Here is a 25,660-nt window from a genome sequence, read left to right as displayed (position 1 = left end):
TTAATATCTGGAAACAAGCACACAGCATTCAGTACAGAAAGAAGCTTCGTCTTTATTAAAACACACTTAGTGCAGCAGTGCAAACCATACAGCAGAATGTCATCAGGCAGTGTAAGGTGCAGTTGCAGAGCTTCAGGTTTCATTTACTGAGAGAATTAAGAAAAAAAAGAGGGGGTGCAGGGATGGCTTGACTTTATTCGGCACAGGGACAGATATTACATTATCATTTCATCATGGCTTCCTGGCAATATGGCTTTTTCAATCAGCGAATACAGACATTATTTATTCATCGATGCATTTTTAAAAAGGCACACAAGATACAGCGTAGCCAATCTCCACAGAGTTGACACAATCAAATATACATGAATATAATATTAGTGTGAGATTGTTGGGTGGGTGGGGGGTGTTAAATGAAACTTTATTCAAATGGAGAACAAGGAGAGGAAATGGGGAAAGGGATTAAAGCGCCGCATTTACCCGTCTACATTTATCTCTGCACTCGGGTTCGATTTGGTCCGGAGCTGCTCCTGCGTGTGTGTCCCTTTCCGTTAGCCTGAGTGAGTCTGCCTGCGTGTGTGTGTGTGTGTGTGTGTGTGTGTGGTCTGGCAGTATATCCTTGCTTTAAGGCAAGTGTCTCTTTAATGAGGCTTTGCTGCAAAAGGAGCTCCCTAGGACTCTTGACGTGTTCTGCATTTCAAACCAGTAGCACACTCTCTCCTCCATCACACACACACACACACCCTTCATCACAGGTTAATGTGTGTGTTGTGCCAAAGCATTGATTGGTGGATTTCCTGAGCAGGGTGAGAGCTCGTCAATGACGGACAACCTTTCTGAAGCTGTGTGCTGCCTCTCAGCTGCTTTTCCCTTGTACTCGTTCGTTCTCTCGGCTTTTTTCCTCCCTCCTCCGTCTCTCGCCGCAGCACTCTCTGACCTCATGTTTATGTATCTCACTATGTCGCGCTCTTCATCAGAGCTGCTCTGTCAAAGGTCCCTTCCCCATCTTTTCTCTCCTCTCTCTGCCTTGCTTGTTTTTTCCGCTGCAAAGGCACTGGGATATGAATAATATAAGAAAGAAGTAGATAGCATTGCTCACCCTCAGACAAACAGGCTGCTCCGCGTGTTGTTAGGAGACAGAGGGCAAAGAAATCTGATGGGGATGAAAGAATTTGTAAGGTGCTACAAACGAATTCCTGTCAAAGAGAACTGAGGCTCCCGCGGGCAAAGAAGCGGCTGACGGACGGATTCTGCGATTGCTCTGGCCGCGTACTGGACTGAAGGCACAGGCTTTGTGTCAGTTTAGACAAACTGTATCGCCAGATTAGTAAACGAATAGGCTCCAACGGGTGGATTTGCAGTCAGGAGCTCAAAGCTAGAGCTTCCCAAGCAAAGAATCAACCGGCTATTCGTCACCGATTTGGAGCTGTGATGAACTCTGGTTTTCCAGTCAGGGCAAGTTTCTCTCGCGCTTGATTGTTTTTCAAGGAGGATGAAGTGTTCAAGAGCAGATCAGCTCATTAGCGGCCATGCTGAATTGCTCTTAATGAATGCTATCAGCCGCTAATGAAAAGTATTGTTCTCGAGCGCAGCTAAATCAAAAGGTGTTTAAAGCGCACGCTCGCTGCTCTCACACGCACTTCATCAACGAGCGTTTGGCGAAGAGGTCCCCGATGGGGACTCAACACCATGGTTACAAGGGCTAACACCCCCCACGAGAAATCAAACTCTCATTTGGACCACAGCCACTGCTCAATACCCGCTCCGGTATCGATCGGCCTCGGTGGGAGTGCTTATGTGCGCGAAGGAGAGAGGGAGTTTGAGAGAGAATGGGAGGCGGGGCGGGATGAAGAGGAAAAAGCAGCGAGGGATTGATTTATCTCCCATTGATGATGGTGATTTGGCATCAGATATGTGGGATGCCTGACCTTATTTACAGCCCCCCCACTTCCTCCGCCTGCCAATTAGAAAAGTTTTCCTCTGTACGCTTGAAAACACAGCTCAATAACACAAAAGTATAAAACAGGGGATGTGTGGAAAATGGCGCGTGTAAGCGAGCAGACAGCCTGAAGCGACTGAATCAGTTGTGGAGACTTATGGAAGAGTCCTTTAAAGGTGATGGTGGGAAAAAGCGACCATCTCGCTGTGCATCTCCTTTAACCTTCAGCCCACTAAAACTGAAGGCCCTGGGGTATTTCCAGCGTCTCAAATAGACATCAATTTGATATTTTGTTGGCAGGGCTGCTGCTGAGGCTGCTCTTTAAAGAAAATTTCTCATTACCCTTACTAAATTCTGACACTTAAAGACCATTAAGCTAAACTGCTCCGAAGCCTAAATTGTGCCAGTGAACCAGGTTATATTCTGCAAAGTGAGCTCCCCAGTGAAGCTCCTGGTGCAGTGAAGTATACAAAATAATCTCACATCTCCAGCGTTAGCAGCAAATGTTCCAATAAACGGAGCCTCCCGTCTCCCGCCACCCTCACCCCCACCCGGTCGAAAAATAAGGCAACTGAAGTGGCAGAGTATCTCGCTAATTTGTGAGGAAGAGTAAATACACCGAAAGCCTCCGCTTGAAGATATTTTTTCATTTCTCCAGTTAGCGGTGAAGGCTGAGGAGATACACAAGGGAGAAGAGTCCAAAGAGTTCATTTTCCTGACGCTTTGATGCTGTATTTGTACTTGCAAAATATAGCAAGCGGACCTTGAGGATTTTACTCCAGCTTACAATCAACAAACTAAAAAAGTTAGTACAAAAAAATTGGGCTGTTGGTTTATGTTTAAGGCAAATCATGCAGCACAAAGGGATAATTATGGGGTTTGTGTAGATGAGCACCAGGGCCGTAGCCAGAAACTCTAATGTCAGGAGTCAAAGCCCTCCCATTTTACCCACCCCGCATTTCTTAAATTATACATCTTTTCTTTTTCGTAATTACTTATCACATCTCTCAATGTATGAACTCAGCTATATTTACTGGGGCTCTTTAGGGACTTTTATCTGCTATTTCTCTTGAGTTGCATGATGGGAATTGTAGGCCTTAACATTTTCTGCTTCTTTTCTTTACTCTGCCTTTTGTCAATTACCCTTGAGCTCAAATTCACATCTATTATCTGTAAATAGTATTCACAAATGTTAACATCTCTGTGTGGTGAAAGCCATATTTCTGTTTTCATGATTTAAAAAAAAAATTTTTTTTTCATTGTTGTGATTTTTGAACGATTCTTTGTGGTGCTAATTTACCCAACACAACATTTTCTCCAAACCATCACTGAATATTTATGGAAATTTTTCAGCAACTGTGAGCAAACTATAACACTGCTGGGAAATGAATGAATTTCTAATTTGAGGATTTGAAAAAACAAGTACATTTGCAAATAGTACATTTTAAAAACAGTGCAGCACATCTATTAATAAGCCACTCAGGAGTTACAGGAACCTGGTGGAAAGTTACATTCTGTCTAATAACAAACAGGTTGTCACCTCAGACTCTTACAGAAGACTACGTTTCACTTATTTTCTGTTCTTAGACGTTTTAAATGCAGACAGCCAAAGGTCAAGATTCACACTTCTCTGAGCACTAGGTTTGAGACAGTTTTTTTTGCTCTTGGCTCTGTATGATGTCACTGAGAGCCGATATATCTGACTGAGGCACCAGGCATAGTCTCCACCTTTCACTTCAAATGTGGCATGCAGCGTCAAAATGTTTGCTAGTACAAAAAATGTTGAAAAAAAAATTGAAAAAGCAAATCCATAAACAGCAGCAGCGAGGACTTTATCCCCAGGATGATGGATCTCGTCCTCTACAGCACCTCCACTACCCTGGCCCATGAGTCAGGCAGTCACTGGCGCCACCCTAACAGAATTTTTCTGTAAAGTCTTACATTTTCAGTTATGCAGTGCAGCCATTTGGGTCTGGCAGCATGCTAAATTGCCAGGTGCAGCTTTAGTAGTGATTTATAAATGCATTTTTACTCAACTTAATTTCATAACTCCTCAGGCATCGACCTCAGCTCTCGAGGGTGTCAGAATTGCTCTTCTATCACGAGGAGCACATGTGTGGTTGGCAACTCAAGGACTGGTTGGGCCTGGTGGAGTTGGGGGGGCTGGTAATGACCAAGGCGCAGACCTGAGGTTGGCACAGCAGGCTGCAATCTAATCAGCACCGCGCCTTATTTTCATGGAGACGTGGGGGAGAATTAGATATTTAATGGCGACAGTTTTATCTTTCAATCACACGCCTGGGTCTGCACCGTGGACACCTTGTTAAGAGGCTAGATGTGCCCAATCAACAGGCGTAGGTGGGCTGTCAGTGTGAGTTTGCGCGCGTGTGTGTGATTGAGTGTGCATGGGTGCTTTTAGCTGGTTACCACTCTCCAATCAGAGGTGTTTGTGTGTCTCACTGTGGCTCATATTGTGTTTGATGCCTGAAGACTGGCACAAATTGGCAATCAGGTGAGGTTGGCATGGACGAGGGCCTCTCCTCACCAGGATCCTGACTCCAATTGGCCCCTTCTCCGCTCTCCCATCCTCTCATCCCTCTCTTCCTCTCTCACCGAAGCCATTTTAACTTGACCCTGACAGGTGCTCCTGACAAAACCCATTACAGTCTCAATTACGCTATATATCTCTCCCTCCTTCTCCTTCCACTGCTTGTTTTTATCCCCCATTTTTCCCGCTCCACTCCTCTGATACTCCAGGGCCGGTGGGAGCTCTAAGCGGCCGGCGTTAGCACTTCCCTCTTGACTATCACCAGTCTATCATCACTGCGCATCTCATTTCTCCTAATTAGCCTTAGTGGGACCATCACTTTTCTCTTCATTAGGAACAACACAACAGATGTGGGTGAGAGAAGCAGAAGCAATGGTGGGACAACAGTGTGATGAATGGTAGGGTGTATGTGCGTGTGTGATGTGTGTGTCTATCTGCATGTGAGGATGTTTGCACAGAGAGATCGGGTCTGCCACCTAAGTGCATGTGCACGCTTACTGCCTATTTTTTATTGAGATTATTCTTTTGGAATTTTGCCTTTTATTTGACAGTGACACATAGGCTGGTGGCCAGAATCAAATTGTGGCATATTGCAGGTATAATGCATTCATCTACAATACCAGGCTACTAGAACACCCATCTGACTGAACAGCTTGCAACTGTGGTGCAACCATGCGAGCTAGCTTCACTGGTTTTCCCTGAATACCACACAACTTTATGTTAGTGCCAGCAATACTGTCATTTTTCTGGGGTCTACAAAGGTCTTCTTTGATTTATACATCACTTGCAAATAGATTTGAGCCATCAGCTCGTGTTGATCCTGACTTGTCTGAACCAGAATAAGAACTTCTACCCTTTTCGAAAAAGTAAAGCACAACGGTCAACCTGTGGTGCAGAAATTGCAGTTCCTATATTGGCCACTTGAGGGTAAGTCAGTAACTACAGACATATTTAGTAATTTCATGGCCAATTTTTGCCATGAAATTAGCACATTTACAGCCTGGGATAGTGAAAAGAATGTTTTGGTCTCTATGAATGATTTAATCTGAGGTTTCAAATACAGAGTCAAATTGGTGATATCCATCTTTTATATAAAGTCTGTGGTTGAGTTTGCTAACCCTGCTATAATAATCATGCTGTACAGCTAACCCCACCATAAACCCCTGTAACATCTGCAACATCATGTCATTTCCTTAAGCTGCTGGAAATGCGGACACATATGTTTGGACTATATCTGCAATTTATATATACAGTATATACGTGACACTGCAACTACTCATGATTTGTAAGTAGTCGCAAACCAACTAAGACAAATCTTGGGTTGTATCCAAATGCCCAACAATGAAAATATCTTTGAAGCGGTCGATTTTTGGTGATTCATGTTTTCAAATGGAACTTAAATAATGTGGTTCAGAAGTCTCATTTTAAATTCACAGGGAACTATCGTTGGGTTACACGGGGTTAGGTAGAGACTAACTCGCTCCCCTTCAGAATAAAGCAGAAGTCCGACATTTTGGAAATGACACTTTCTTGTAAAGACTTCAGTCTGCCCTTTTCCTTTTGCTAACAATTAAACGTGCAGACAGAAGATTAGCCATTTTGACACAGGAGCAAATAAGCCTACTGTGTGAAGCTTCTCCTTTAAGCTGGGGGAACAGAGCTTCTGATGCAATTCAGAAGTAAGTCCCTTTCATTAGAGTTCATTCCCTACTAGTATCATCCACCATTTGAATTTATGTATGACCTCATTATGCAGCAAAGGGCCTTTGAATCGGATGACATATATTAATATTATATCTAACCTAACTGAAGTTCACACTCTTTTTTTGCCACATTTCAAATTTGCCTTTTCTGCCCTGATATTACGTCTTTGTCTTTCCGGTGGTTTACCGTATTTTCTCACCAATTTCTCACCCTTTCTCTGGGCGTCCTTGTTCCCGGCGCCCTCCCCTCTCCATCTCCTGCAGGTGTGCGCATGATGTGTGGGAGCAGAGAGGGGGGGCAGCAAGGTGTTGCAGGAGACGCGTGAGACGTACAGGGAGCAGCAAGTGATGAATCTTCCAGCCGTCTGTAACACTCTCCGCTTCGCCGGCTCTTCCCTCGTTTCTGACCCAAATCTAATGCGACAGGACTCGTTTTCGCCGTCCCCACGCGCTCACCTCCTCCCACAACCCACCCTCCCCCTCGCCGCTCTCGCAGGAGTCATGCACCACCCCTCTATTTTTAGCTGTTTGTCCTTGAGTTACAATCCCCGAAAATTGCCATGATCCATAAAGGGGTTGTGGTGCTTGAGGGAGAACATGCTCGCACACACACACACACCTTTGCCAGTGCCAATTCGCCCTCCAGCCCTACCCCCACCCCATCCTCACTTGCCCCACCACCACATCGTACCACCTCTGTGCATGCGTGTGTGTGTGTGTGAGCAACAAATCGTTACCAATTTAAAGTCTTTCTCCATTACTGGAGCGAATATTCCTCTCATTAAAGAGGTGAAATGGAGGGAGTTAAACGAGTGCAACGCCGACAGATCAGGCTGTTCTTTTCGCTGCCTCCCCCCCACACGCACACACTCTCATGCCCCACCTCAGAAAGTTATCCACTGTAGCCAATTAGCATGACTGCTCTGTCTAGCATTAGCCCCCCCCCTCCGCACACACACGCATCCAGCTCGTGCTCTCATTACCGTCTTTCTCTCTCTTCCTCCGCTATCGTCCCTCCTCTCATTCTCTCTCTTTCTCATTAGGGCTGCGTCGTAACACAGTGAATCATAATAGGTGCTCTACACTGTGAAATGGCTTTAGCTTTGTCTCATTTCGCCGCTTGTAGCAGGAGAATGAGTAAACAGACAATCTATTCCATGCAGGCGTAGACACACACCAACAGACACAATCAGGGCCGTCCATTAATCTGTCGTAAAGCAGCTTTTTGCCCGCCTGAAGGAATCCCTGATATTCGCAGACAGAGAAAGAGAGAGGGGTGGGGGCTAATCTATGGGAGCTGCCATGCAAGGCCATGTACTATCCACCGATAATAAACAGATGAATCCGAGCAAGGAGAGAGTTTCGGGACACGACGAGTGAACGATGGAGCAGAGGGAGAGATAGCAGGAGGACTTCGGGCGAATGAGGTGGAAGGCCCGAAGGTAGATTGGAGAGGGGAGAGAGGATGGCAGCGAAGAAGTTGGGGAGGGGGGCGAAACAGCGTGCAGCAAGGGGTGGAGACGGCGGCACTGAGGCGTATTCTAAGCCCTGAATGTAAATATGCGTGAGGGGATTATCACAGAGTGCCAGGCGGCGCTTTTGGGGCTTTGTTTCCGTGACACCATGACGTTGGCTTTGTTTCCCTGACAGCAGACGTGTGTGTGTGTGTGTGTGTGTGTGTGTGTCTGTGTGTGTGTGTGTGTGTATGTGTGCCATCGCATGTGTGTTTGTGTGTGACATCCAGGCATCTGTTTCCTGCTGGAAAAGGTTAATTACATCTCCACTGCCTGACTGGACGTGCCATGCATAATCACACATGCTAATGAGACCTGTGTGTGTGTGTGTGTGTGTCTCTTTTGTCTTTGTGTCTCCATGTGCATTCTGGAAAGGCTGTACTGTAGTGGCTGAGCAGATATCTTAACCACTTGTTTCAGCTTTGAAAAGCTATTGTTGCAGACAAGAAGAAGCACAGACACACACACACACAACACTCGCAGAGTCCTACACTCAAACAGGTGACAGCTGGAAGAGCACCGCAATGGCATTTACGGATAGACACTCCTCTCCCAATGGGGGACATTAATTGATGGGTCTGCATCCATGTGTGCGTGTGTTTGTAATTACTCGTCTGCCTGTTAATGAGACAGAGATGCTACGCCGTATGCGGAAGGACTTCTCCCAAACTTCGCTGCTCACTCTGACCCCTGACTCCTATCTTCACACTCCAGCTAAGCTGCTGATTGGACAGCTGCTTGGCTTTAGATGGAGCCCAGCGCAGCGTGAAAAGCCGAGATGGGCTCCGGCCCTCCATGGGTGACTCTGGAAATTACTGCACACTTTCTCACTCAGCTGAAGTTTTCACTAAGTTGATCTGACATAAGCAGGTAGGTGAGGAGGTGCAGAGCTCCGTCGAGCTTTGGCTCTAATTCAGCCCCCGCGGAGGAGCGGTGAGGAGTGCGACTCAGAAAAATAATGGATTTCTAGAGTCCATCACCTCTTCGCACCTTGTACGGAACGGCAGCTATGGCAAGAAATTAATCAAACAGATACGATTTTTTTTTCTCTTTTTTTGGAATCACATCAGCAAAAGCAAAGTTCTCAGTCAGCTGCCAAGGGAGAAATGAGAGTGCTGCAGGGATGTGTAATGGGCATGAGCGAGGAGTTCGCAGGCTTTTATTTTCAACTTGAAGAGCGTGGCTCAAGACAGCCTTGTGCTTGTTGAGTTTAGCCAGGTTAAAAAGTACAAAAGAAGAAGTGTTAGTCACGATACTCTGGGAAAAATACAGTACCTGATTCAAAAGCACCTTTTCTTTCTTTTTTTTTAACTTTAAATAAAAGCCTGTGCTCGTTGAACCCCCTTTACCATCTCTGTTATAATGTCTCCAGGCACCATATCAGACAGTGGAGTCTGTACTGAGCAGTGATAACCCAGGCCACACATTTCAGTCCATTAGGGATAAATCCCACAGAAAAGGTGAAGACAGCTGGGCTGACAGCAATGCTGTCACACCTGTGTCTCCTGATCCCTCCATTGCTCTACCTCTTCACACTCCTCATCCTCCACTTGATCACTTTTCTTCTTCCTCCGTCTGCGGCAGAAGCCATTAAGGCCACAGAAGCAGGCGCAGGTGAAGGGCATGTCCTATCTGATGCACCGCATCTACGTGAACCTGTGAATGGACACAGAGGGAAGAGGGGGAGAGAGAGAAGAATAGGTAAAGCATTAAAACAGTGCTCTTTCATCTAGTGCTCATGATAAGGACTTTTGCTTGGAACACACATGGATATCTGCAATAGAAGAAGAAGCTTCCCTTTCATGCACGTTTCAGGCAAAGCCAGTTTTCTGGATGGAACTTAGCAAAGATTAAGATAGTGGCCATTTCTTTATGTGCAGTGGACTCTTTAAGCAGAGGTACCATCTAAAACAATAAATGCTACAGTGATTAGCATCCTTTTTATGCTTGGAACACAAATGGGGAGAGCCTCCCCAACTAAATTAAATTTCACTGTAATCAACATGAATCTAAAGGCTCTGCACAGACCTGTAAGCTCTTAACCCTCAGAGGTCAAAGTTATCATCGGAAACAATCCCAACTCTATCTTTGAACCTGACCCTAATCAAAAAGCATTTTCACTCGCTGGGCCCACATCCTCATTTTAGGTTTGACAGCATTTTAGTAGATAAAGGTGAATGGCTTGGACGTGAATTGAGCTGCGGTTTGGGGAAGGCCTCGAAGGGGGCTGGCGGCGGCTCCCAGACCCGGCAGATCCCCATGTACTAAATAGAAGTGAAGAAGTTAAAGAACTGAAAGGTGGAGGGAGGGTGGGACACGTAAATGAGAAGGAACAGCTTGTAGAAGCATAATTTCCTTCGGGATTAATAAAGTATTCTGATTCTGATTCTGAACTGGGGAACATATATAGATGAGAACCGGAAGGAGCGTGTTTGGAGGCATGGTCCCATTCCCGAAATTCAGATACTTTATCTCCAATTAAAAAACATGAGTTTTACAGTTCTTAGTTCTCTGCCTGTTAACTTTTGGAAGAAAGTTAACAGTCTCACAAGAAAGATGAGACTGACTAATAAACCAGGAACTAGATGATTCTAGTCTCATCTTGTATAAGACTAGAATAAGATGCTAGTCTTATTCTGCTAATAAGACTAGCATCTTATTAGCAGAATAAAATGCAAAAAAACCCAAAAAACCTGGCAACTCATTACCCTCATACAACTGAGTGAAAAGGAAGGCGATCTCAGTCTGGTCTTCTGTTTTGAGGAGACGGTGTGTTGCCATTAATAAAGAAACCGTTGGGAAGATGATGCTGGTCAGTGTCATGAGTCTGAAGTCGGCTGAGTTAGAATGATTTTTTTTTTCTTTTGACAAGCAAACACTTGGAAGAACTTTTTTTTTTTTTTTTTAAATGACATGATGGCAAACAGTAAGGATTAGGGTTAGTGTCAGGTTCATAACTGATGATAACTTAGATCAGGGCAAAGAATGGGCATTTGAGAGGTCACGCTCACATGGAGAACATGTGTTACATCGGCCTGTATTTACTGTTTAACTCCCACAGAAATACTGTTTTCATACTGTGTGCATTCACACTGGAATAGAAAAGTAGAAGATTGTTGTTGATGTTCTCCCTGTCCTTGAACTGGGACCAGGAACAGCTGATCGAAACTCCTGCCAAGCACTGCATCTTCACCAAAGGCCATCACTTACTCAGTAATTATGGCTGTTGCATCAAATTTGCTGCAGCTGTACTTGACAATTTCTGAACCATGTTCATTAAAGTTGTTTTCACTGACTCACTGTTCAGGTTAGTTATTTCAACCAAAATTTGCAGTTTTGATCATATTATATGTTTTTACACCTTCGTCGAAGCCAGTAATAAACACAGGGATAATTATTGTCATTTAAAGTTCTTCTAGGTATCTTTTATGCATAGAAACTTGGGTTATTTTTTCAAATTGGGTTATTTTTTTGTATGTATGTGTTTATTGATCTATTTGGCAGCTCTTGCTGACTACATTTGGTGTTTTTTTTTTCTGGTGGAAGTCTAGAACTTCATCTTTTTTCATTAAGGCTGCCAAAAATCAATCAGCAATAGCTAGGCTACTGTGGGGGCAAGGTGCCCAACCCTAGAGTATTTTAAAACACAGCAAGTCTATGTCCCAATAAGCAGGTGCGTTGGTTCATAAACACTGATGTTAGTTTCAAAACCACCTGATACAAACTGACACATATCGTTGCGGATGGACTACTGATTTGTTGAGGGTGCACGCCGCCTCTTAGCGAGTGTCAGCTGGTGTAAGCTTTAGGCCCGAACGTTCAAATAAGGGTTTCACAAGATAATGTACACTTTAACACTTTCAGTGTTTGTAATGTGCCATTTATGTCTTTATACACTACTCTGTATTTATCATTAGTTATTATGGAACGTATATGTATGTTCTGACTCGGTTTTCCTCCCCTCAACCCCAACTGGTTGTGGCAGATGGGCGTCCCTCCCTATGCCTGGTTACTTCCTGTTATATGGGAGTTTTTCCTTCCCACTGTCGCCAAGGTGCTTGTTCATAGAGGGTCTTCTGATTGTTGGGGTTTTCTTTGTATTATTGTAGGTTCTTTACCTTACAATATAAAGCACCTTGAGTTGACCGTAGAATATCAAAGTGATCATTTATGTTTGTGTTAATTTTTTGTAGTCACATTTTTGTTGAGGTTACATTTAAAACCTGTAGTATTTGTCAATGTTTGTGTGTGGAAAATCTGTCTTTAAAAAACAACAAAAAAAACGCAGTGTAAAAAAAATTTAAGACGGCATCAAGAGATGATGAGATGGTCCCAATGTTTCCAAATAAGATGAGGAAGAAACAGATGCCTAACCCATCCCATTCTTGAGACAAGGGAGCAACAGGGAGAGTTTCATGGATTGATCCAGGAGATGAAGCTGTATCACGAGCACTTTCATACATATTTCAGGATATCAGTGGGGCAGGTTGAACTCTTGTTGGCAGAGTTCGGACCCCATCTGAGGAGGCAGGGAAATAATATCAGAGAGCTGACTGACCTGGAGCAGCTCTAGCTGTGTGTCTAAGGTAATATTTGATCTAAAAGATATTTAACCATTTCCATATCATTTTATATTCACGACTGGTTTATTTTAAGCTACGAGTGGTCTGACTGGTCAGATCTGTTTATTTGGATCCAAACAAAAATCGAGCTTGGTTCGAAAAAAATAAATGTCGTAAATTTGTCCAGCGAAATGGCCGCTGTGTACCAGCCATGACTCTGATATTATGGCTGAAAGACGAGAAATTAACAAAAATCACCCTCTTTTTCTAAGCATACAAGAGCCTTTTTTTCTTGTCAAGGGGTAGGGTTGGGGTTAGGGGTCGGCACTGGCTGTAGTCTGCGAACACTCACTCTACAAAACGAAAGAGACTGATGGAAGTTCCTGTGTGACCAAAACTAAATGATCTTACCTGCAAAAACACTGATTAACTTCTTAATCTTTTGAGATTTATCGTCACTTATATGGTAAAGGTGTACAGATGTGCAAGTGATGTTATTTCACGTGGTTGTCTCCACATATTTGCAGTACCTTATACTTGTTTTATGCTGCTGCTGTATATTTGCATAGGTATTTGCCTACAGAGAGAGATTTTCAGTCTACACAAACGTGCTCTCATGCATGGAATTCATCAGGAATGAGATCAAAACCAGAGTTTGAAAAGCACAGACAGCGGTTGGAGTCGAATTCAGTTTTTTGAATGTTAGGACTTTGCTCTTCTCCACGGCTGGCTGAGCGACCAACAGCAGCACATGCAACAGTAGCCCAGAGACCGGTCTAACACATACTTAGGACATTGCCTCCATCTGGTAACAGACGCTCCCTGCAGGTAAACGGTCCAAAGCTCCCTACGATCTGCCAACACACCGCCAACGGAGAACCATGTTCAGCCCATTAAGCAAGAAAAAACTCCATGTAGATAAAGTTACAGGGGTTCAGTCAGTAGGTCATTACACACACACACACACACACACACACACACACACACACACACACACACACACAGTCTATTGAGCGCTGTCACTCAGCAAGGAGAAAAACTCATTTTACTGCTACACTTCTCATATTTTTCAACATTTTTCCATGTCTGCGCTTCAGTTACTCTCTCCCTGCGCAACTCTGTCTCCATCTCTGGCTCCCTCTCACGCAAACAGATGGACAGACAGACGCACACACACACATACACACGCACGTCTTAAGGCTCACTAAACTCCAAGCGTTAACATTTTTCGCCAGTGTTCGAGCAGCCAATCACAAATGAGCTCTGAGATTAGGAGACGCGAGGTGAAACTAAGAGCTTCATTAAATACCAACCTGAGTCAGCAGCACCAGCAGGCCTGGCTGGGGAGTGTGTGTGTGTGTGTGTGTGTGTGCGCTGTGCAAGAGGGAGTGAGTGGGTGACAAAAACACAAGCACAGATGAAACATGAAGTGTCTGCATTCACGCGTGTGCTTGAGTGTGTGTGTGGTTTAAGGATTGATTCAACCTGTCTCATATGGGGGCAATTAGCTGAGCTGGGCTCTGGGCTGCCTGAGAGCAGAGACAAAAACGCCTCGGGCCATATGCAGTGTGTGTGTGTGTGTGTGCGCGCATGCATTTGTGTGTACTATATACTATTAAACCTCCATGAGCTCTTCTTTTATCCCTTTACTGCCATCCCATATATCCATCTAATCCTTGTCTGCAGATCTCCCACTCTGTACCCAATGGCTTTAGACCCTATGTGACATGCCAGAGAAAATCACATAGGAATAGAAAGCCATAAAACACAGCAGCGAGCCATCACGCTGGTAGCAAGAGTAAACTTTTCTTTCCACACAATGATGCACGCGCAGTGTGTGTGTGTCTGTGTGTGCAGCTCTCTCACTACATGCCTTTAACACCCTCAGCTTGTCTGACAGCTTACAAGGCCCTGCAGAGGATTTACAACAGTGCTGAGACACCCATCTCCACTGCGTATCCTTCTTGTCTCCCATGTATCCTCCAATCCCCCACTCCTGGCCTTCTCCACTCACTCTCCCCTGTTTTCCTTTCGCTTCTTCTTCTTCTCCCACTCATCCGGCTCGCCGTCTCTCTCTATCTCCAGCCACGCTGCCAGCCATCGGAGTCACCGTCTTGTTTGGCGATGCGTAATTTCCAGAGGTTCTTTCACAGACAAGTGTAGAGATGAGATAGATGAAAATACAGCCTGCAGACCCTCTGAATTATTAACTGGCTGAAAATGGATGAGTCAACGTTAACAGAGAGCAAGGGAGAGGGAGGGTGGCATAAAAAAATAGCCCACGTGCGTCCACAAATATGCACATAAAGTACAGCATGGCACTGTGCATGAACCAGCCGTCGTGGGAAACAAACAAGGGTTAGAGCGTAAGCTTTTGTTAGTGAAAAAAGTAGATCGGCGATGAATTTGAATTATTTAACGCTCTGATAAAAGTTTCACTCGTAAATTATTGATTACAAGGCAGTAATATGCCCAAGTATCCCTACAACTAAATAGTTCGTTGGCTTAGTCAGCTCTAACTAGAAGTAACTTTTGAAGTTAACAGAGATATTTAGTGTTGCTTGTAAAGACTGACCAGGAACAATACCAGATGCTGGGAGAACAAGTCAGGGTCTGGCTTACAGCAGATGATGAGAAGGTTAGCAAGAAGGTTTCATATATTAGTATTTTTTGGATGTCATGAGGTGTCCCAGGCGCTGAAATGTTTGTCTTCTGCAATTTATTTATTAATCTTCACTCTGAAAATATATTATTCTTTGTTTCTCACAATCTGATTCAGGCGAATGTTTTAAATTCAGATTTAATAGTCGTCCTATATGGTAAATAGACTGCTTCTTATATAGTGCTTTTCTACTCTACTTGAGCACTTACAGCACTTCAAACAAACCGCCTCATTCATTCATTCATACAAGAACCTTTTTCTATGCCTAACTGCTTTCTGTGTAACATTAACACTTGGATGTGAGAGCAACTTGGGGTTCAGTATCATCTTGCTCAAGGACACATTGGCATGCAGATTGGAGCAGCCAGGGGTCGAACCACCAGGTCGTCTGATAATTGATCTAATTCAGCGGTCCCCAACCCCCGGGCGACCGGTACCGGTCCGTGAGTCGTTTGGTACCAGGCCGCGAGAGTTGAGGCTCGAGTGTGAAATTTATGGTTTTCAGGGTTTTTATCGTTAACTCGGTTTCCCTGGGTCTTTTCCCGTGTTGTAGTTGTGCGTCTTATTTTGAAAGAAATATTTACGCGTTACCATAGTGACCAGAGAGCATTAAGGGGCAGAGAGGAGGATGTTACTCTCAATGTTGTTGCCGCATTTCAGGCGGATGCTGCTAATAAAGTTACACGATGTGTTACACAGCGAAAATATTGTCTGACATTAAATCGGCTTGTGGTGCAAAAAAGGTTGGGGGGCCGCTGATCTAACTGGTATGTGACCTGCTCTACCGCCAGCATCACGAGCTGTGGCACAAACGTCACGAGCACAGCCTTTATAGCGGAAACTCTCTCTCACCTTCAGTTCTGCTTACAGCTCGGTCTGTCTTTGAGCAGCTTTGGTAAGTTGACTGTTATTTTTTTATGAATTCTTCCAGATTATCCAACTCAACTGCATAATTTCTCTATACATGACTTTTAGTGTGTGCAACCATTTTTTATGGCGCTGTTTCCGACTAGTGCCTGTTCCCACAGTTTTTATGGTACCTGCTGTATGGCAGAAATACAGCTGAAGCCGGTCTATTGAGCCAGGCCTTGGCTGCAGTTCAGTCAGGGGATGCAGAAGAAGGTACTTATGAGATGGGCCTCACTGAATAGGAATGAATGAGGATACCTGAATACATAATAGAATAATTATTTACACCTGCCTTGAGATAAAAGGACAAAAATGGATTGCATTAAATCTTTGGAACCCTTCAGAGTTTCAGAGGTATCAGTTTTTGTGATGTACGTTTTTTTATGCTAAGCCATGCTAACTTGCTGTTAGCTGTAGTCTTGTATATGTGAAAAAGTAGCTAATGTGCCAAAAAAAGTGCTTGGAAAAGATCAGTGTCAGATTATTTCTCTGATATTTACTACTGCGATCAGCAGAATAGTATATACTCATTCAGCTAATAACCTCAATCACATCTAAAATATGTGGTACCTTGTTTGGTGAACAAAGAGCTACTTTTCAGACTGAAGGGGAATCCCCTCTTTTTTCAGCAGCCTGCTGTATCAACAGGCATGGGAATAGGAAAGTCAGAGGGCTGCAAAGACGTGCCGGAAAGATAAGAAGAAATGAGAGATAAAGGTATCAGGGCTTGAAAATGGAGCAAAAGGGTCACTCAGAAAGAGTTTGAAACAGGTGGGATTAATGTCAAAGTCATCCATCCTTGTTTTAATCCGTTTTTTTTTCCCACCGTCATTCCCTGTGAAAACTCGCACCGCTTCCTTGTGTGCGCTGTTTGTAGATATTTACGCGTGTGTCCGTTTGTCTGTGTGCGTAAGCTGATTTGTGTCTTATCGAGATCCTCTGTGGAAACAGACAATGTGGTTTATTTGTTATCTTCTTGTTTGGACAATGAGATAAGGCGATCAGTGTTTGCAAGCGCGTACGCAGACGTGTGGGAGTGTTGGCGTGGACGTGTGTGTGCATTTGTGTGCGTAAAACACAGATAAGCCGAGTGTTGTGCCACAGTTTGAGTGACGGAATCCTAATGCTGATCCCAATGGTCAACAGCCCAGAGACATAACACAGAAAACTTATTAGACCTTTATCCATTATTTATATCGGGCCTGCCTTCGGACACATACACACATACATACAAAGCAGGAACCTTGTGTGTGAGCGTGATTCGTGCTGACACGTGCCTGACTTCTTCTCATGGAAAATAAGTAGCCACCGAGAAACCTCCCATCCAGAACATTTCCCATCAAGCGCCTTACCTGCTCTCACTGGTGAGACAACCAGAAGTTCTACTCGGCAATGGCCAAAAAAACCCTGAATTCCACAGCACTTGTTTCATGGAAAGTTTTACACATTATTAACCTCTTGGGGTTCACCGGGTCACAGGCAACCCATCTAAGGTTAAGTGTAATTAGATCAATGTCCTTATCCCCTTTTCATAAAAACCAAATAGCTATAATAGAAAAAACTGTGATGCCAAACTGAATGCGCGAGACTTCATTTAAAAGGAAACATCTTCTTGTTTCTGAATATTTGCCCAAAACAAACCCTGAATGAGTCGCGGTTGCACAACTAGGAAGAAACACAATATAGCTCCCAAAAGTCACGAGTTCCTCTTTTACAGCTCAAGAGATAACACAAAATTAGAGAAATACCTGAAGATTTTTTATGTATACTTACAATTATGCACTTTTCCAGGTCACCGTGAAGCCACAGAAGAACCAATTCCTGCCATTTTGTGCGACTGACTCCAAAATACAGAGCGCCTCCTGCTCTCTTTTCCATCTGAATTCACGTATTCGGTTCTGGTACCTGCACAAAGCTTTTACCTGTACCTGCAGCCCTGCCCCCTTCTCTGTTTCCCAACCCTCTTTCTCTTGTTCTCACACAAAATGTCCTCTGTCCAGTTTTTGTTAAAAAAAAAAAAAAAAAGAAAAACCCACTGACCCCTCCCCGCATCCCCCCTCCCAGATAAGTGAAAGAAAGAGTCAAGGTAATGGTTTTCTCTGTAGTTTCAACATAAAGACACCAAAGCTGAGGGCTGAGCGATAAAGGGTGGCATATGTATGTAGACAGATTAAAACCTGGAAAGCAGCTACTTTGAAAATGGAGGAATGCCCTTTCGGGCTTAGGTATTTAAATTGCATGTGTGTGTCCGCAGGTACATTATGGTGTGTATGAAGTGTCAGTGTGTCTCATGGCTAACTGTGTCCCAGGATCAGTGAACAAAGAGCCTATTGACTTCTAAACACAGAGGAGCTCTCTTTCTTCTCCACAGGCCACTGCTTTGTGTTTCTCCCTCAATCCCTCCACACACACATCTTTGCCTCCTGATACAGACCAAAACCCATCCTACTGCTTCACCTGCTCCTCCACCTATCCATCATTTCTACAGGATAAGTTTACACTTCTGAATTGAGAATCATAAAATATCTGTTTTTACAAGTCACACGGAATAACCTCTGCAAACTATGCCGACAGTTCGAGGGTGGACTCGCTGACACACTGTATGTTCATACAGTAGTAACTTTTCTAGCTACGAGGCCTAAAGTGTGTCTTGCTTCATCGTCTATTTTGACAAACAGGGGACTACGATTTTAAAAATGAGAACCATGATGCAGCGATTCCCAGAGTGTGGGCCGGGGCCCCTTGGTGGCCCTTGAAGCTACTGCACATGGGCCACAGTAACAACAGAAATTCACTTACATATTTATATTAGTGCTGTTAGCGTTAATCTCGTTAAAATGATGTTAACACCATGATTGCATTAATGTGGCAAATCTCTGTTAGCGAGTTATCGCGGATCGCCCCGTGCGTGGGGCTGTACCGCATCAACGCATTAGCGCGGTTAGCTCGTTAACGCATTAGTGACGTCCAGCCCCACACACGAGGCGAGCCGTGATAACTTGCTAACAGAGATTTGCTGCGTTAATGCGATTATGGTGTTAAGGTTATTTTAACGAGATTAATGCTAACAGCACTAATTTATATAAATGTATTTATTCATTAAAAAGTGAATAAAAGCTAATAATTTTTTGCTTTTGTATTGAAGTTTGTGTCCCAGTGGCAGGTGGGTCACAGACTGGCCTTGACACTTTGCAATATGACTGTGTAGCATTAGCGATTAATGTTTTTAAAAATAAAATCTTCAAGGAAACACATCACTTTCTCTTGTATTTTGATTACAGTGAAGCTCGGGTGGGCCCCGTGGGACTTTTAAGTGGGCCACAGCACTCTTGACTTTGGGAATTGCTGCCATAATGCATTCGGTAACCTGGTAAGACTTGAAACTACCAACCAAGACAATAAACTCAGGAAAGTGTTTACTGAGGTCATGGAGCAAGGCAGCTCAAGATCTGTTTTCGACACAACAGGTTTAGTTCCTTTTCAACCATCTTGTTGGACACAAGAAAGAAAGCAGGTTTAAGGAACTTCTACATTGGAAGTGCCTTAAGTCTATGTTTGAATCAAGAGATCAAAAACGATCCAAAAACAGTAAAACACGCCAACGTTTCATACTAACCAGGTTATATATTCTGGCCCGTAAAGGATCACTTACTTCAACCTGCCGTCTTTTCCATTATTGCGGCTACCTTCGCGCTACGTCAACTTTGCACTGCACCACCATTGTAGAGGTCTGGGGAAATGACGAGTTTCAAAAATACTTTGCAAACAGTACATCATGGTGGTTAGCCCAAAAAATGTTTTATACATGAGTCATTTTAAACATTTGTTTTAAAGTGTGATGAAAAGGAAATAGCTAACACCTATTTGGGGACATCTGACTCAACTATCCTATCTGATAAAGGATAGGGTGATTTTTATTGAAACTAAAAAGGTAAAATGTAATGCCAGATTACTTTGAGGATAATTGCAAGTGATTTCAGTCTGTCAGTTTGCCATGATTCTAGAAAGCAGGCTTCTCAAATGGAAGAGGTGGCTAGAGGTAGAGGCTGACCGACATTAGGGTCTTATCTAGACGCGACGTACCCGGGGAAACTGGTGTTGTTCCTGTGCTCATTGTTTTGGTGTTCAAGAAGGGAATTTGTTTCTCCCAGGAGTGGGACCTGCTGATGGTAAACAGAGAAAGTCTCCATGTGTCCGTGCGTGGGAGTTATCCCATCTGCAGAACTACAACACATGAATTTGTGGTTCTAATAAACACTGTTATTCAGGCGATAGCGTGTTAGCTCCCCAAAACAACTGGAGAGACCAAGAGAACAACTGAGCTTAAGAAAATCAAACAAAACAAAGAAGACGTTTTTTGGGTATATTTATACAGTTTTCACGCTGCTTTGTTCAACTCCTCGATTCCCAGAAAGTGGAGAGTACATATTTAGCATGACCCATGGAGCAACAAAACATTAATAGAAAATACGCCTACTGTCAAAGCTAAGTGTGGTCGGACATGTCCTGTTGTTCTTGTAAGAGATGGTGTCAAAACAGCACTCACCAACAGCACAATCATTTACCTGGAAAATTTAGAGCTTAGCGTCCCCAGTGCTGGTGCTTCTGTGCTATCACTTGCCTTCTGTAGAAGTCTCTGTTGCCTTTTTCTTGGAGCGACACCGGAACTACAGAGAGCAACCGAGGTGCTCCCAGACCACTCAAGGTAGGATAATTATAACCTCCAGGTTCCCAGTGGAGAATAAGGCTTAACAAGGCCCGCGCAGAGAGCAGAGAGATTACGAGGTCTCGGTAGCACTACAACTGTCTGGCCGACCACAGGGCTCCTCGGTAAAGTTATGAACATGGTGAATAATAATGCCGTGAGCATTGGCAGGAGCTTTAGATGAGCTGTGAACTGTGAGAGAGAGAGCAAGAGGCAGAGAGAGCAACAGGGACAGAGAGAGACTGTTTGTGTGCGCTGCAGTCAAGAGATTTCTCGCCTCAGCTGGTTGGACAGATTACCTGAAACTGAGAGCAAGGAGAAAGATAGCGAGTGAGAGAGAAAGCAAGAAAAAAAGAGGACAGAAAGGTCACAGTGATCTCAGGATAAGGAAAATGAATGGAGAGAAATGAAAGAGGGCGCTTTTATTTTGCCAGGCCAAAACTGTGTTAAAACTGTCTTTTCAGTACTCACAGTTCATATATATTGGTTAAAACCTTAATTCACCATTTATCCAAAAAGGTATCTCTTCTTAGAGCAATGACCTGAAAGGAAACAGAGGACAAAATCCAGTCCTCTCTTTAGTTTTCTATAGAGCAAAAAATGCTAAACTTAAGGTCTTAGCAAATTAGCTTATGACGTTAGCTTACAGCAGAGTAACTAAAATATGTAGTTTTGTTCAAAAAATTATTAAGATGTGTGGCCTGACCTGAGAAAATGCAATTTTTACTCCATACTCAACAGTGGCGTTTTTGCAGTCTTTCTATTGATCTCAGACATCGAATGTGTTTGCTCATATTTGTAGCACGTAGCAAGCTAATCTTGTACGCACCAAACCTGTTTGCCTGTATTTGGATGTCTCGTTTTAACCTTTCAATAGTGATAATATTACTAAAGTTCCCAGAGCCCAGGCAACAACTGCAAAACACTAATTTTCTCATTTCATAATACTTCTAAGGGCTAATTGTGTAGCTGTTAACCCTGCACATTTGAACATTTCCTGTATTTTTCTTCTTCTTCTTCTTGTACTTTTATATTATTCCATCAGTTTGTATTGGTTAAAATAATTTTGATCCTTATTTCCACTGATTTTTGTAGAATAGGCCAAACAGATATAAATACTCACACTAAGCTGGCAAAATGTGCTTCACATTAACACTCACACACGTTTTTGGTGCACTTGATTTTCCATTGAAACACCTGCTCTGCGCTGCACTTTATGCTCAGAGGTGTGCTAGGAAAAGCATTGCACCATACCCAGCAAGCACAGGAGGAACGATGCCGTGGACCAGAAACTCTAAATAAACAGAATGTATTGTGCTTTAAGAAGAAAAGAAAGGAGTGCATCTTTAATGCTTGAGAAATCAGAGAATAGTAAAGCAGCGGTGAAGGGAAAAAGGAGAACTACCCTGAGTCAGAAACAGACAGAGAGAGGGCACCCTGTCCTAGATAACCGCCTGTAAGCTGCTCATAATGCAGACATGGCAAGGCGAGCGCGGGAGAGGAGATGAGAGGAGAGCGGAGAGATGGGCAGAGGAAAAAAAGAACGAGGGACAGAAAGTCAGGCCAGAGAAAGGATTAGTGATCAAAGAAAGCTAGCGGCCATCCTGAAAGCCCTTTATACATGTACGCACACACACACACACACACACACACACACACACACACACACACACACTCATAGAGAGAGGGAGAGAATAAGTGAGATTAGAGGGTTTTTTCCATGGGGTTTATCATTTACCTTCCTCCATCCCAGCAGCACATTAGCTGTGAGAATGAGCACGTTATGCATAAATCCATTTGTATTAGCCCCAGAGTAAATGTTAGGAGGGCAAACATATACATGCACATGCACGCTCATAGATCACGGTGCTCTAATGAAAATATATGTGAGTCTGACTTTCTCTCTAACTAGTTAGGCTTTCCCCTGGAGCTTGAAGACACAATATGACATCAGCTTCTCCCTCCAGCAGAAATTCAGAGGTGCAAACAAGACTTTTGAAACGCTTTTAAATTCCTTCTCAATCGCTGTCTCCTTCACTGCACCGAGTCACCATGAAGAGATAAACAACCGGCCGCAGATACCAATTAGGCCGTCAAATTACAGTGCAACAATCTTCAGCAACGCTCAACTTTCCCAGAGCAGTGCTGGTGGGGAGAGGGAGGGTTGGGGGAGACAGTAACAGAGGAAGGAAGGGGACGTTTGAGCAGTAAAAAGCAGGAGGAGAAGAAAACTTTGCTCACATCTAATCAGGGAATCCTCCTTCTCACTTTCACCATGCAGCACACACACACATAAATACACACATCCCTCCTGTCAGAGGCTTGACCTCCACTAGCTGATCTCGTTTCTCGGTATTCCATCGCCCTCCCACCGGCTGACCTGATTGGCTAATGACGGCTCATTTATCTTGATGCAGCACCTGCAGTGCCTACAAGGTGTGTGTGTGTGCGCGCGTGCAAAAAACGACATGTTTCCAAGCGCATCCCCACCACGATAGCTCTATCTACACCTGTACTGCTCCTGCTGCAACAGCTTGCACACATTGGTTCATCTCTGGGGAATGCTAGAGAGGAGAGGCTGGAGTCTGATGGGAGGAGGCGAAGAGTAAGAGGAGGGAGACTATGATAAAGGAGGAAATGAGGGCAGAAAAGAGCAAGAGCAGGAACAAGGAAGGAGATGAGGAAAGCAGCGCAATAATAGTGGGTGGCAGATGAACTGGAGGAAAGGAAGATGCCGGAGAATTACATCAGGGTGGGGGAAAGAGAAAGGAACAGACAGTGAAAAAAAAGATGGAGGAGGGGGTTCGAATGAAGGGAAGAGGGATTGATGCATGTTTTATTCACTCACTGCTAACGCTTCTTTAATTACCGCAGCTGAAATCGCTGGCCGGGTGTGATCACTGCATGTGTGTGTGTGGAGTCCTCTATTATGTGTAATAATCAGCAACCATTAATTATCTGGTGTAAGTAAGGCAAAGGGAAAACCAGTGCAATCCTGTTGATGCTATACAATCCACAAATTAGCCAGTTAAATCTGTATGTAAGCATAATTACTTTTGCTTTCTTAACCTCCTAGGACCTGGCGTCCACATATGTGGACATCACATTTTGGGTTGTCTAGACCAAAATGCTATTTTTGCTCTATAAGGGCCTGATATCTACTTAAGAAGACATTATAGTGCCACTGATCTATCAAAATTTAAAATGAATGTCCTCATATGTGGATCTCATTTTTCTCAGAAACAAAAATCAGGTTAAAAAAATATCTGGTAACTCTTTGTTTTTACATTCATCAGGTCCCAATCAGCCCAAATAGCAAAGAGAAATTAAAAATGCATGCCATGAAAGAGTTCAGAAGGTTAAGTCATTCCTCTTTATATCTGCAGCGTGACTCCTGCAGGTTAGATTTTTAACAAGCATCTGTGTAATAGTGGGGTGAACATCCAGACAGGTCACCTGTCTATCACAAGGAAGTTTTGTGCTAACCACTGCACCTTTGTGTCAACATCATTCAAACCAAATGAGCTGAAAAAAAAAATGACTGTTTATGTGAATGAACTGCATGGCCGGTAACATTAATAGTGTTGTGTGTGAACATATTTGCTAAGAAATAAGTTGGCTCAAACAATCTGGTTAACCTTTGGGGTTCCTCTGACTACTTCAACAGTTTTTGTCCAGTCTGTTCTTTCCAGTGTCTGAACTCTTTGCCGCTAGCCTGCTTTCAGACAATAATAGCCAAATGGGAAGCACAGGACAACCCTCTGCTGAGCAAACTTTTCAGCGTACAAAATACAAATATGAAACCACTACAGCTACAACTGTTTTAGCTAAAAACAGCTCAAACTGGAGCATTAGCCTCACATTTGTACCAGTTTGTTAATCAGGGAAATAAACTGCAGCACTCACTGTATGAGTGATAATGTTGGAGTTTATACAACTGAAGATGAAGCAGCGGAGGGAGCGGGTAACTCGCTGTTGTTCTGGGTTTCAGACCCAGAACGACATCACAGTGAACAGTCCAAAGAATTTATATCCCAAAGAGAATCAAGAACAAAATAAAAGTAATCATTCTGGTCGACTGAAACCACCTAAGCAAGCTCCTACTGAAAGATGCGACAAATTAGCATATGTGGCCGTGTTGTTTATTTTTAATTCAATTTAATTCAATTTTATTTATACAGCTCCAAATCACAACAACAGTCGCCTCAAGGTGCTTTATATTGTAAGGTAGACCCTACAATAATACATACAGAGAAAAACCTAAGAATCATATGAGCCCCTATGAGCAAGCACTTTGGTGACAGTGGGAAGGAAAAACTCCCTTTTAACAGGAAGAAACCTCCAGCAGAACCAGGCTCAGGTTTACTTAACTTTACTTAAAAGTTCATTAAGTAAAGAACTAACCTTTAATCTAATATCTCACTATATGAACTTAAAATGACTTCTACTTAGATGTAGCTGCTACTGGTTAAAGTAGCGGTTTGCCAACATCTCTACTGTTTGGGGTTTTTTTTAATCAAGTAGAAGAGATATTACTGGAAACAGCACACTTTAGATTCTGAAGTGATCGGTCGTTGCTCTTGGTTCCAACTAATTATGGTCCAAACATACGTTACGAGTGCAGTTCCAGGTCGCTGCGTCCAGATTAAAGACAACAGAGAGAGTCTGGAAACAGGACGCCTCAACAGTTGTTGGTAAGAGATGAAGCACAGAGTCACCTGAGGGTTTTTGTTTTCAATGTCACCTTGTCTTATTAGTGCAGAAAGTCAGTAAGACAACAACAGCAGAAGGCTTGTTTGTCTGCACATTTTGAAAACTTTGGTCTGTGATCATGAATAAAACTCTTTTTTTTCATACCATTTCACATCCAGGAACTCACCCACTGATTCACCTTCCTTTCATAAGTTTGACATTTCTGGAGCAACCACACAGCTTATTTTTATTTATTCCTTTTTTATTTTATATAATTTGATTACGACAATTGCCTTGCATGTTGCGCCTTACTCATACCTCTCTCCTCTTTCCTGTCTCCTCCTCCTCCTCCTCTCCTTCCTGACTGCAGAGAGAGGAGGGCTTGCATGTATTATGTCTTCTTTTGTTCTTTGCTGTCGGCTCATTGTC

At 43.5% G+C, this 25,660-nt stretch overlaps 1 protein-coding gene across 2 annotated transcripts in view; it reads right to left on the bottom strand.

Moving 5' to 3' along the window:
* Window positions 1–27: 27 nt before the first annotated feature.
* The window catches only part of blacat1 (BLACAT1 overlapping LEMD1 locus), a 29,836-nt gene continuing 4,203 nt past the window's right edge, over window positions 28–25,660 (bottom strand). The window contains exons 1-2 of one of the 2 annotated variants that reach the window (XM_084927472.1): window positions 25,550–25,655; window positions 28–9,357 (exon numbers count right to left, since the gene is read on the bottom strand). In XM_084927472.1, the coding sequence (XP_084783598.1) occupies window positions 9,192–9,326 (135 nt within the window). In that variant the 5' untranslated portion in view covers window positions 9,327–9,357; window positions 25,550–25,655 and the 3' untranslated portion in view covers window positions 28–9,191. Of the gene's footprint in view, window positions 9,358–25,549; window positions 25,656–25,660 lie in introns of those variants that run through there. The other variant, XM_084927471.1, reaches the window with a different exon arrangement.

Source organism: Perissodus microlepis, chromosome 5, assembly GCF_051167445.1.
Source record: "Perissodus microlepis isolate ML-2025 ecotype Zambia chromosome 5, ASM5116744v1, whole genome shotgun sequence".
NCBI lineage: Eukaryota > Metazoa > Chordata > Actinopteri > Cichliformes > Cichlidae > Perissodus > Perissodus microlepis.
This window is presented reverse-complemented; position numbering and strand designations above follow the sequence as displayed.